Raw genomic sequence first — 13,373 nt, forward strand, 5'->3', positions numbered from 1 at the left:
TATTATCTCGAGTTTCAATGATAAGCGAATAGCTCGATAATAAAGCTTGTGTGTACAAAATTAATATTCAGATACTAGCGTCTTTGTACAGTGGTTGCTGGTGAAGAGTCAAAAGTGATCGTGTTACGCGCGGCTCTGTCGAACGGTAATGAGAAATACTAGATGACTCGCGAATTCGCTTCAGCGATTAATTATACTTGTACCAACCAACTACGCTCGCAATATCGTTTTACGCGTGTATACGTATACGTTTCTTTTTCACTCTGCCGTGCGTATACTTACGATGCACTTCTGCAAAGCTGAGTATTCTCATTATAAGCGTGTGCATCTTCGCTAACTCGCGATCTATGGTATCGGGTATCATCCTGCGTTGTGAAACGAACCCTATTACCGTCATACTTCAGAATCAAATCGTCCGAGAACACTCGGCACTTTCTACTTACATCGTCTACGTCGCCATCATACAGAATTCCTACGGCTAAACATTTTAAATATAAAAATCCGTAATCTCAGCTCGTCCGCAATTACGCTCCAAGCAGAAAAAAAACTCAGCTACGCCAGAAGCTCGAAGCGCAGCAATCTCGAAAATTATCATTCAATGCTCGCAGCCAAGCCGTGTCAACCATAAAGCTCTGCGTGGCGTCCCCTCGGCTCACCTTCGAAACTCCCGTCACGCAGCTCAATCTCCTCACCCTTTTTTCCCCTTATATAGCAAAAACTCCTGCGCCGTCATCCTCCTCCCGCGCACACCAGAACACACGTATATGCCTACAAAACGCACGGAAACAAAAAGAAAGCTGCCTCTCCCGTAATACCGGCTCCACGCACAATAATCCGCACACGTGCAATGCGCCGCCGCTTCTCCCTTCTTTCCAGCCCCGTAATTTAGCCAAGCCGATATATCGGAGTAGTCGGCGCGTGTGTCTGTACATACAGGTATATAAACCTACACACACACACACACTCCCGTCAGAGCTCTCTTAATTAAATTCTTGCATTGATCGCTACGACGACGACGACGTGTGCAGTGCGGGGCGTCTCGAGTGATGTCGATAATTTTCGCGTTCAGCTCGCGCGACTGGATATAAACACAGGAGTACCGTACACGCGGCGTCTGTGCTCGCGAGCTATGCCTTTATTCTTTTCTTCCCTCTTCGTCGATCGCGCGCTCGCGCGTGCCTCTTAATATAATTGAAAGGCGCTCTGCGTTTCGTCGTCTTTATACTCGTCCTCGAGTCTCGCGGCTTTATATGTTAATTAAAAATTAGTCCCTCCCAACGAGCTCCCTGTTTCTCTATTTTTTTCGTACGCTTTCTCGGCCGCTCATCTCGCGCTCGTTTCGTTTATTTGCTCGGCCAGCGCGGCTCGCGTTGTAATGAAACCGAGACAAACACGAGAAGGATTTTTCTCTCCTCTCTCACTGGCGGTGCACTGAAAGCTACGCGGCTCTCGGAGGAAGCCGCACCGCGAGTATATAGAGGCGCTTTTATGAGCAGCCAGGGGGCTGAGAAGACTATATAAGCGAGATTTGAGCTGCCGTTAAGGGATGGGACGGTAAATAACTGGCCGCGGTGTGCTCCTTAGGGTTTGTATTAAGATATTTCATCAGTCCGGTCTCTCTCTCTCTCTGTCGTCTTAATGATATTATATACCGGGTTATATAACTTTTAAGGGTGCTTTTTTTTCAAAAAATAAAGCGTTTGCCCTCTTTTCGGAAGGATTGTAGTTTGCAAAGGCTGTTTTCCTTTTTTCCGGGCGCGAGTCTGCAGATTATACAGGCGCACTTTTTTTCGCCTTAATGGCATAGCGGAAGCCGTTGCGCGCGGGTAAGGAAGTAGTTTACTTTGCATCAATTATAATAACTTGGCTCAGGAGAAAAAAATTCATCATACCGCCGACGACTCGAAATTTTAATTCAAAGATAACACACCGACTCTTTTTCTTCGTATAGTTGAAGAAGCCGCAGTCCTTTTCGGAGGAATGAAACCCAAATAGTCCCGAGTGAGTTAACCTACGAGGTGTATAAATAAACAAACTCGTCTTTTCGAGGTCGTAGAGCAAAGCGAGAAACTACCCTTAAGTAAGAAGAAACATTTTACAACGTAAATAAAATCATCGTGCAATTTCAAGTGCATTACATCCAGCATTTTCAAGCTCGTTTAAATCCGCGAAAAGAGTCGGTCGCTCGTTTCTAAAGAACAAAACAAAGCTTCGTTTCGTTATAGAATTTCACGGAACAAGCCCAGGCTTTGAAAAAAAGGACTATCCCGCTCGAAACTAAAACTACAACCGCGCGCCGTAATTCCAGCTCTACACGCTGTACACCTCGGACAAAAAAAAACGAGCCACTACATCCTCCCCGACAATAATACACCCGCAGGAGCTTCAACGCGCGAGAGGGAGAGATAGAGGGTCTAGGCGAATGACCTCTCCGAGTCACAACAAGCGCATAATCTCCGTTTTTCTCTCTTCCTCTCTGCCAACAGCTCGAGGCGAGAAGGAGAAAAAACTCGCGGATCATGTCGTCGCAGCGCAGGTGGCTCCTGGCTTGGTTGGCCTGGTTGACGGCGCTCCAGGTGGGCAGGGCCGAGCTTTACACGGCCCTCGTCGACATGGAGGAGCTGCTCGAGACCGAGGCCGTTCTTATCGACACCCTGCACGGCTTCATCAGCGCCCAAGAGCAGAGACTTGCTACCCTTAGGAGGTATGTTATATTTTACACTGTGTTTGTGTGGGTGTGTGTCTTGTGTGCATTGTCGATATACATACGTACGTACGGGAATGGAAGCGCAGAGCTTCTTTTGTTTGTTTGCGTATACGCGGCTCTGTATTGTTGGGAGCTTGCGCCGAGAGAGTGTTCTTTATTCAGGACGCTGCAGCTTCCTGATGCGTGTGTCAAAGAGGGGCTTTATACGCTCTTTTGTCAGGCGCATATATTAAACGTGAACGACGTTATTTCGAAAGCTCGCCAAAGCTTTCTCTTCCCGCGATAACCCGTAATACGAGTGTCTTAATTCGAGGACAAGCAGACGAAAAAAGCTCGCAAGCTCAACGCGCGCGCAAATTACGTATTCAGTTCCGCTTGGCGGCTCATTTTCTCTTTTAGTCCATCTCGACGCGGCTTTTTCTTATTTCACATCTCTCTCGTGCTCGCGCGGCGCGTTATACTTCTTTGGAGCGCCGGGCGACGCGCAATTTCCGTTTTGACGCGCGGCCGAGACAAAAAGTTAACGAGATTGCTTTATTCCGCAAAGCGTGCTCTCTCTCTCTCTCTCTCTCTCTCTCTCTCTCTCTCTCTCTTTCTCTCACAGCTGGCAAAAGGGACGACGACGACGAGGAGGAGGACGTGGACGAGGACGCCTGTTTGTGCTGCAGTGCCGCGCAGTGTGACGGAAAAGCTCCGGACGTCACATCTCTTGCCGTCGAGTAGATTAGAGGGAGAGGGAACCGGATGCCTCGAGCTCGCTGTGCGCGCTGCACGCGAAATCGTCTGTTATTTGGCTAGTGTTATACGTCGGATGCTATATATAGGTATAGTCTCGAAGGAGAACTCGTGGGATAAGGACGACGATGACGAGGGACGTGGCTGCAGTCGATCGGACGTTTACCTCCATTTCTGTGTTTATTCTCTTTAACGGATTTCTTTTTCGTATTACATATTGTAGCTGCCGAGGGAAGTACTTCTACGCACATGCTTTTATTGCGGTGTTCTCATTTTGCGAAATATTCGGTTCATCGGTTCGCCGACTGCATTTCGAATAAATGCAAAGGCAAAATTGGATTTTCACCGCCGAACACACCCTCGACTTTTTTATCGCCGCGCATGATCAGTGCATGAAAAGGCATTGAATATCCGAAATATCCATACAAGCGCCGAGGATTATTTTTCCTCCCGCATCTACAATCATTACTCGCTGCATCGCGAATTTTCCCTTAATGCCGTCGCGCGCGTATGGACTCTGAAAAAAATGCGGCAAAAACCGGTCATTCAGCGTTATAATTGCGGTTTTATAAATAATTGATGACTGCACTCGCGCGCAGTCTGGGAAGCACAAAAATTCAGACGTTTTAAAATTCAATAAATGCAGCTCTCTGAGCGCGCGCGAGAAGCAATTTGCATGAAAAACCCATATCTCGCGGGAAAATACAAATGCCCCGGCTCTCTCTCTCTCTCTCGGCATTAAATACACATTGAACGCGCGTGAATTCGTCGGAAAATTTCTTGTATAATAATAATTCCTCGGCGTTTCATCAAAACTCGCCGAGCGCTCGGAATTTCGCTCGTTCGAGAGCTTTCATCTCGAAATTGGAAAATCCGAAACGCGCAATTTGAAAAGCTCGGAAAAAAACTTTAAAGACGACTTTTATGAACTCCGCGCGCGTAATTTAAACTCTCGTGGTGCGTACACGAGTTGTATAAATTTATATTAAATAAATTTCACTTCGAGCGCGAAAGCTCGCCACGATAAAAACCAATTAAAGCTCGTAAAAAAGAGGGGGGCGTGCGAGCGCGGGGTGAGGACGTCGTCGTTGGCGGGAAAAGTTTGAGCTTGCGAGTGACAGGTTTATTACGCTGCTACTGTAAATTTCTGCGCAGCTAACTTTTTACTGCGCGCCGCGTATTTCCTTCTGTTTTATAAAGTGTGAATATCTCGTTTGGAGGGTTATTGATTGCGCGGAAAATGTTGCCGATCGTCGCGATGAGATTTATACGTCGTAATACACTTACACTTTGTGCGGAGGATACGGATCTCCTCCTTAAATATTATTATTATTATATACATACGTTTCTCTTACTGCGGGCTGCGGAGAATATAAATAAAGTTAATTTCGAGTTATGGACACTTCGCGAACTCATTTCCATTTCTTTTATTTCGCGACTCGCAGAACTTTCCTTCATACCGGGACCTAAGTTGAGCGGGAATTCTCGCTAAACGGTGAAATGCTTGTAAAAATGAAATTTCCCTCGCGCGCCTCGAGAGAGAGTTTCGAAGAAAAGCTCCGCGAAAATTTTCAAACTCTCGAGACTTTGCACTTCTCTCTCGCGGCAGCTTTTCGGATCTTCAAAAATTCGCTCTTTCCGACGAAAATAAGACTGCTTAAAATATTTATCCTCAAAAATTCTTCCGCAACGATGTACGAAAGCTGCAGGCGGTATACACTGTTGCAGCGCCAGCGTCCATCAGTCTCGCGAGTCACGTCCGCAGAGTCGAAATGCCTCGAAAGCCCGCAGGGGCATCGCGAGTCGGGAAATAAATTGGAAAATCGAAACAATCGGCCGATGTACGCGCGATTCTCAGATAGCGGTTAGGTATAACGCTCTCGCCGAAGGGCAGACTGTCGGCGTCAGATGCAGCTCGCGGAGCAGTGTAGAGGCTAGAGGTGGAAAAAGGGCTGCGCACACACCCGAGGCTGTTTAACTCGCGCTGCAAGCTCGGAATTTCTGCGAAATACGTACGAGACGGACATAAATGAACGCGAGCTTGCAGTACGAGAGAGTTGCCTGAAATCGCTGTGCTATATTGACAGTTTGTTATATTAAATTTTTTTAATTTATTTGCCGAGCTATATTTCCGCATATTTAGTGCAACGCCTGCTTGTTATTCAAAATATTTTTTATAATTTCACAATATATAGAAGCTTAATGGCGAGCATACGTAAATGTTGTTAAATTCGTAAACAAAACATTTTGTTCCTGTTTGCCCTGTGTTGATTCGAGTTAATAATTATAATTACCGTACGAATGCGATAGGAGCAATAATACTGGAGAGCAGTGACCCAAAATTCAGTAAGTTTGCAGGCTGGGCGCGTCGACTCGAAATATCGTGGCGTGGAACATGCAGATTTTTTTTATTACGACGGTGCATCCCGTCTGCTGGAAGCTTGTTTGCTTTAATTAAAAGTTCGCGGGAAGATAAATCGAGAGAACGTGGTGGTAGTTTTCTAGAATATTGAAAGTAGCGTTGTTGTGATTTTAAATATCTTAACCGTAGAGCTTGTGTTATTTTTCGGAATTTTCGCTACGAAAGCTCTTCCTAAACCATTTTTTCATAAAGAAAAGAATAACAATAGAAGCGTACACAGGCATATTTGAATAAAAATCCGAAATACGAAGTTCACTTTGCAGCCGAGCGAGTGTATTTTTCCATTTTTTTTTATCCAATTAAAATATAATAACGAAAGAAGAGAAAGCCGCTTCGCCAATTATCTACACTCTCTTAATTACTTACTACTGGAATCGACGGAGCAAAAGATTCTCCTATATCCACGAAAGCCACTACACCTGGAACGGAAGCAAAAAAAGGCATTCGAGGAAAAAAATGCGCCGAACCTTACGTCCTCTTCAGAGAACCACTCGAAAAAGCGTAAAAATCTACGGTCAACTGGTTTTCCAGTAAAAAAAATAAGTTTCTCGTAACGATGAAAATTTGGCCGAAATATAGCATAATTATATATTTGTCGCAAGGATCACCGATAATAGACAGGATCGAAGTACTGCCGGAAAAGAAGGCGATCGAGTTATTCTAAGCTTAATTGTTGCGCGAAAGCGCTGTCTGATATACGAGACAATAGATTCGATAGCTGATAACCTTTGCTTTTTGACGGAGAGTTATCGATTTTTCTGTGTAGTTTAACGATGCATGATCTTCTCGAAATAAATGGGTATGCTGTATCGCTCACGTATGCATGTACATAATTGCGCAACGCGTTTCAAAGTTGCAAGTGAATCGAGATCGCTCCCAACTTGCGGCGCGCACTATTAGAATACATGCATATATTATAGAAGTTTGATGATAGCCCGGAAACCATTATCCCTTTCGTTCTGGCTCGAAGAAGGAAATGCTAGTTTGTTTGATTTTATTTTTGAGTTTAAAGGGGGGTGAACTCTCTACTCGTGTATATCTATATGCTCGTGGAAGGTAAACGGCAACCTTGGAACTCGTTTGTTTTCATCGTGGCCCAGAGTAATTCAAAATTATGTGATTCGATAACGGTCGCGTATAAGGCAACCTTATTTTGAGCTATACTTTTAAAAGTTGGTTACTGATTCCGTTCTAAAATGAGCAAGCTATTTTTTCGATTTAACGTATTTGGCAAAATTATTGGAGGATGAACTTGGTTGAAGATCAATAGGCAGTAATTAGAACAACTTAAATTCTATTTTTTATTCGACGTATCTTTATCTTGTGAATTACATTACAATGATTATTGTTATAATACAGAGGAATGGACTTTTCTAGATATTACATATTTGATACAAAAGAAAAGTGGGCAATAAGAAGGGAAGTAAATACAGACAGTTACAGAAACATAGAGTTATAAGAATCAACCAATGCAACTAAATCTGGAAGAAACGAGCGTACGCAAAAAATGCGGAATTGATCGGGACGACTCATCTCCCTTCTATATTCACTCCTTAAAATATCCCATCTCCGTCCAACACACTTCACTTCTTCCTCACAAGTCAGTCCCCGTCACTTAACGACTAAGTATAAAGCTCCCTGCTCGTCGTTGTGTCCCCCGATGCAGGAATTCGTCGGCCAGAAGTTCATAGAACACCTCCGCCCGTGTCACCCACGGTGCAATGTATGACCGGGTAGTTGATGGGCATGGGGACGTACTCGATCCAGTAGGGATTTTCCTTCTGCGTACCGGTGCGCGGCACGAACTCCTTGGCCAATGGGTTCAAGGCTGGCGCATTCTCCTCTTCCGGTACCCTGTTCAGCAGGTGCTCTAGCTCGCGCTGGTCCATGCCGTGCACCTTCGCCGAGCTTAGGTAGCGATGCCACAGCTGTCTACAGGAACCTATAATTTTTCAACAGACGCGAAAAATTAGGTTAAATTTTAGTGTAATGACGAAATCCACGAAAAACTCGAAGTTCCAGGCTAATTAAAAATATTGATTGGCATATCAGTAAATGAAAAAACTCACCGATCGTTAGAAGCGCAACGGGGTCACCAACAACCGCGACCAAGCTCTTAGCTCTCGTCACAGCGGTATTCAGTAGCCTCGCGTTCGTCAAGAATCCGTAGTCGCTGAGCTGCCTTTCAGCCGAGTGTCGACTGCAGTGGCGCGTGCGCACGATGCTTATAAAAACAGCGGTAAACTGTTTGCCCTGCACGTTGAGCACGCGCTCGACCGACACGTTGAAGAGTCGGCGCTTGCGCAGCTCGCTACGAATACGAAGCACCTGCTCCGCGTAGTGGGCCAATACGCCGATCGAGCCCTCGCCATAAGGGCCCCACTGTTCTGTTGGCCAGTGTCGGCGCAGTTCCGTCACGCGTTCTGCTATTTGGTAGGCTTCGTCGTTGTTGTAGTAACCCGTTGAGTTCGAGCCCTGTTGATTCAAAGTAACAGTGTTTCGTGAAGGTTCGCGTTCGTATGTCGAATGTAATTTTAATAACGCACCTGCATGACCATGCCTTCGCAAGCGTAGAAAGTGAGCGGTGCGAGCACAGGGTGCCTAGGTAGGGTCGCGCCAGATTCGATCTTGCCTTGATAAAACAGATCCGAAGTCAGCTTGACGATGCTAGCGTGAGCCCTGTAGTTCCTGCAGAGCTGTATCCTGCAGGGGTGCTTAGGTTCGTAGGTCAAGTGAATCCTCTCGAGCAAACTGGTTCCGAGGCCTCGTTCTCTAGCCAAGTCACTGTACACCTCGGGAGCGAGCTGCATCTGGTCTCCGGCGAGAACAAGCCTCGTGCGCTCGGTCGCTAAGGCCAGGCAAGCTAGAGCTTCGCACTCCAGGGCCTGAGCCGCTTCGTCGACGATTATGTGGGTCGGGTCGTAGTCCAGCGAGGCTAGACAACTAGAAGTTGCGAGGGTCGAGATCACGAGACCGCATGTAGCCATGTCTTCGCTTGTTGGATCGCGGAACCGGCCTTGCGCGTCAGAAGGACAGTATTCTCTTACGATCGGGTGAACCTGTACCACGGGGGAAAAAATGGTTTTGGAGATTTAAGTTTGGGTCTTCAGTATCGTTTTTTGATGGATTGGATATCCGTTATGGCTAATGAACTCACCGTATTCCGGACACGTCCTTTGTAGTAAATCCTCAGCGGCTTCAGTCTCTCGTCGCTGGTCTCCTTGTACCAAACATCGAAGAATTCCTTGACGTACAAATCGGCCGCACTATTGCTGTGCGTACACAGAATAACTCGACTGGTTCTATCATTAACCAACAAAATCCTCAACGCCTGCGCGATCGTCGAAGTCTTGCCAGTCCCAAACGGTCCCAAAATCAACACTGGTGGTAATCTCTCAGCGATGGGTGCCATCATCACGGCCACAGCTTCTTTCTGTCTCTCATTCAACTGACAGTCATTGAGCGTGACGGTCCAGTCTTGGGACCACTCAAACTTGGTCTCGCCGTTACGTCTTTGCATTCCTGATGGCGGAAAGACCAATCGGGTATCCGGCAGCGCATCGATGGCTCGACGCCATTCGCAGAATGGAGTGCGATTCATCACGAACTGCACGTGCATCTTGACGTTGCTCTCGGGCACGAGATTCAGGTGCGTAACGCAGTCTTTGGAGAGACGAGCATAGATGACGTGGTTACACTTGTCCTCGATGTGAGCCTCGAAGATGCAGTCGCCAAGAGTGGGTCGGGTGGTGCGGTCCTCGCCGAAGGTGATCTTTTGGACGAGGAGACTGTTGCAGCTGCGCAACACAAGGCGGCCACTCTTCGTGTCTTCTGAGATTTCGCGACCCAGTGGAAGCTATGAAGGTTTCGAAGGGAAAATGGTTGATGTGGTTTGGTTTTCATGTATATGTATGAGAGTCTATTACTGGGTTGCAAATGTTGAATACTTTAGTAGTTGATTGAATATTATAAATCTTGGGGTAGAATTTTTTCAAATAAATATTAAAAAAAAAGTTGACCTACAGATAAAATAAAATAATCTAGGATTTAATATTAAATGCTACATTCATAATATACACAACCTACCTGTGCAAACAGTTCTCCAGGTGCTGCATACTTGGCCACAGTTGATCCATCAGTGTCCGAAGCCAGAATGTAATTATTCGATAGTCTCAGTTCTGTAACTTCATTGTATCGGGCAATCTGTTCACGTCTGGCCATCTCTTCAATGGTGACCAGTTCATGTAGCCTCCTTCTGTAATTCTTTGGATCCAGCGCTGTCTGCTTCAATGTAGTGTGAGTCAAGAAGAAAGTATCGATCTCTGGTTTAGGATAGATCTCACAAAGTCGGTCTTCACGTGGGTCGCGCTCGGGCACAAAAGGTGAGTTGAACGGCACAATCGGCGTCTTCTGCTGATTCGAGCTATGCTGGCTCAAGTAGAGCAAATACTCGCGCGCAGCTTCCAGTCGATTAAGATCTTCAGGTAACACAACATCGACGCACAATTGACGACGAACTGCCGGACCTTCGTTGAAACCAAAAATTACATCTTGGCAGAAGGTACCACTGACCGAAGTTTTAAATTCAATCTCCACCAGGTAGGTGCGCACGCAAGGTTTTTCGTTCTTCAGGCTTGAGTCAGCAGGTGCCACAAAGTGCTGGGAATCAGCACTACTGTAGCACACGGATTCGCCAAAGATTGACTTGATGGCAAAGTTCTCTCGATGACTGTCGAGCGACAGGCTCAGATTGGTTAGATACTTCTTGCCTGAAAAATAAGGAAACAGTAAAAAACATTAGACACTTTCAGTATATTCCTTACAGTACAAAAAAGTGTGATCCAATGCTTCTGCCTAGAAGTCATGACATAAGCTATTTGCGTATATATAATCTCAAGATTAAATATACCCGACATCCTGTAATACTAGAAGACCGCATGATAGGCAACTTGGAATCACATGGTATCGTCAGCAGGCATTTAACAAAGAGAGCTCAAGTTTTTCAGTGCAATAAGTTTGCGAAACATTGAAAATATTTAGCAGATTCTCATGGAGCACAGGTCACAGCAAAAACCAAAGAATTCAAAACAAGCGCAGTTGACTCCACTTATACATTGCATAAAAAAAGGAGCCTCGCATCAGTAGTTAATCCCACGTACAAAAGGACGAGAATCTCACCTTGGGTGGTGACCTCGAAAGTCCAGGACCAGACGACGTCGTCCCTGGCGAAGGGTATCCTGACGGTGAGCGTCGAGGTGGTCTGGACGGCGGCGTCCTTGAGGTCGTCGTCCACCATGATCTCCCGGGGCGTCGGCGACCTGAGCCATCGCTGGCGCAAATCCTCGACGAAGCTAACCTCAAATTCGACCTCGTCCTCGAGGCGGCTGCTGCTCTTCGCGGCCATGTCTGCAATATAATGTGCAACTACTGCTCTCGTAGCACAACCCTGCGTGTGTACGTATACGCTATGGCGATGACGGCGGCACAGCACGGCTGGAGAGAGACTCGCCCACTCGGTCGGCACGGCTCACATCGAGACCGGAGCAATGTTTATATTCGACTTGGAATATAAGCGATGACGGATAATAAACGGCGTCCGTGTATACGTGTGTTTATGCGCCAGCAGTATGTGTGCCGATGTTGGGGGAGAGAGAGAGAGAGAGAGAGAGAGAGAGAGAGAGAGAGAGAGGAGAAAGCCGCGCGGCACAATCTCCGGCGGCAGACTAGAGCGCGACTGCGTCGTCCTCCCGGTCCGAGTGTTCCGGGCGTCTTGTGCTCGGCGAGAAACGGATCGATTGTCCGCGCATGCGCCGCGGAACGGGAGAATCTGGGTCGCGAGCGCGAGCGAGAGAGGCATCTCGCGGTGGGGCTTGGGCGTGGCGGGAAGTGTTTGAAATTGCTAGAGGATACTTGGGTGATTTGAGATGGTATATTTTGTGAAATAACATTGCAGCAATCGGATCATTTCACAGATTTGGGCGAAGCTTTTTCGGATTTATTTATTTGTTTGTTTAATTTTACCGCGCGTGCTACTGCAGTGATTTTACAAGCCGTGTTTTTTGTAGACTATTGTTGTTTCATGCGAAGGCTGATAACAACGAGTGTAATACAAGCAAATATAACAACAAAACTATGCCGTCGATCGAATGCACGCATACATTGGCGGATTTAATTTAAATGATTCAATCATCATCGTCGTAATTACCTATACGGATTCTTGTAAAATTCACCCTCCATTAGAAACGATTAGTCATTATCATGCAAAATAGTTTCGCTTTTGTTCCTAGTAACTCTTAACTCCTCGATTACGTAAGCCACTGCACGTCATGAAAATCGTTCGACCATCCGCACACCAAGAAAGATCAATTTAAAACCCTCTCCTCTACACAACGTTCGCGCACTTCGAATCCCATTAATTTAAACCCGAGCCATCCGTGCGTGTATACCTGCCATTCGTCCACTTAAACAACGCAACTCACTCGCGCGCGCTGAAGCTGCCGATACATATCCGTTACACACATAGCATTAAACATTAAATTTCCCGCCTCGCTACTTCCTCTCTTTGTCTGCTCGCGACAGTTAACCACGACTACACACAAGCGAAGCCCAAATATTCATTGCTCGGCGGATCGAAGCCCTCGAACGGCTCTTTTTTTCAGCGGGTGCGGAGTTAATGGAAAAGCTAGTCGGCTCGATGAATCAACGAGAGCTTGCGCGCGCGCATTTGTAAAATTTAGCGAAAGCTCTGCCTTCGACAAGCTATCGATCGTTAATATAAAACTTTGCGCTAATTCGCGCGTGTTGAGCTTTTAAGCGCGTTCGAGGCTGAATACATGGAAACGATTGTTATTTGTAGGTGCAGGAAAACAAGGCGAGGAAAATTCGAGATCTGTAGGCGTGTAGTGTATAGTTAGAGGAGAGAAGCAGTGGTATGTAGCAGAAAGCTCGTCTTGGGGAGGAAGGAAACTCGATTAGAACTGACCGAAGCACGTACCGGCGTCGAAAATCCCGAGCTGCTCTCGCGTATATATATATATATATATATATATATATATATATATATATGTATAGTAGAGAGGGTGAAGCTTATAAGTATTTCAAGCTATTAGTGCGAGCTTTGGCTCTGAGAGATCCCGAGACTTGCGGCTGCGGAAATAATTCAAGGTAACGCGCGCGTGACATGATGCATTGCCTGTTGGATTGGAAATTCGAGACATATATAGATGTATCGATTGGGTACATTCTCGAAAACTTTCCGTACGTATCTTTATTCGATTAACGCTGAAAATTCATGTCAAATGCATATCGCGCGCTGAGCTAACGCGATGAAAAAAGAATCGCGAAATTTAGGCGTAGCTATATCGCATTCACGCGATTGAATTTCCGTTGGCGTTAAAGAGATTATGCGAAATTCGATACGACGCGGCATTAAACGTATCGCCGCTACTGCCGCGTCGCCTGCGTAATAAAAGTGTCGATTTAATTACACAGAACACATCGAGTCGCGCA

At 46.2% G+C, this 13,373-nt stretch overlaps 2 protein-coding genes across 16 annotated transcripts in view; one reads left to right on the forward strand and one right to left on the reverse strand.

Annotated features, from left to right (window-relative positions):
- LOC100116138 (prolyl 4-hydroxylase subunit alpha-1) overlaps positions 1-13,373 on the forward strand; it is a 192,769-nt gene that overhangs the window by 151,598 nt on the left and 27,798 nt on the right. For 14 of the 15 annotated variants that reach the window (XM_032598493.1, XM_032598489.1, XM_032598490.1 and 11 more), the window contains one exon: positions 2,487-2,704. The exons of the other annotated variant lie outside the window; for it this stretch is intronic. In XM_032598493.1, the coding sequence (XP_032454384.1) occupies positions 2,520-2,704 (185 nt within the window). In that variant the 5' untranslated portion in view covers positions 2,487-2,519. The remainder of the gene's footprint in view (positions 1-2,486; positions 2,705-13,373) is intronic. 15 annotated transcript variants of the gene reach the window in all.
- LOC100680149 (probable helicase with zinc finger domain) lies at positions 7,142-12,452 on the reverse strand. The gene is made up of 6 exons (XM_003424292.5): positions 11,043-12,452; positions 9,951-10,633; positions 9,022-9,720; positions 8,411-8,923; positions 7,934-8,339; positions 7,142-7,806 (listed from the first exon to the last, which is right to left on the reverse strand). The coding sequence occupies exons 1-6, from the start codon at positions 11,266-11,268 to the stop codon at positions 7,550-7,552; spliced, it is 2,784 nt and encodes a 927-aa protein (XP_003424340.1). The 5' UTR covers positions 11,269-12,452; the 3' UTR covers positions 7,142-7,549.

This window comes from Nasonia vitripennis, chromosome 3, assembly GCF_009193385.2.
Source record: "Nasonia vitripennis strain AsymCx chromosome 3, Nvit_psr_1.1, whole genome shotgun sequence".
In the NCBI taxonomy this organism is placed as follows: Eukaryota; Metazoa; Arthropoda; class Insecta; order Hymenoptera; family Pteromalidae; genus Nasonia; species Nasonia vitripennis.

Bases quoted from the DNA above. Each gene is read 5' to 3' on its own strand.
- LOC100680149 (XM_003424292.5), bottom strand. From the start codon at position 11,268: ATGGCCGCGAAGAGCAGCAGCCGCCTCGAGGACGAGGTCGAATTTGAG. The intron at 8,924-9,021 runs GTGAGTTCATTA...CCCGTGGTACAG, and splicing joins AAGGACGTGTCCGGAATACG to GTTCACCCGATCGTAAGAGA. The intron at 8,340-8,410 runs GTGCGTTATTAA...TTGAATCAACAG, and splicing joins GCGAAGGCATGGTCATGCAG to GGCTCGAACTCAACGGGTTA.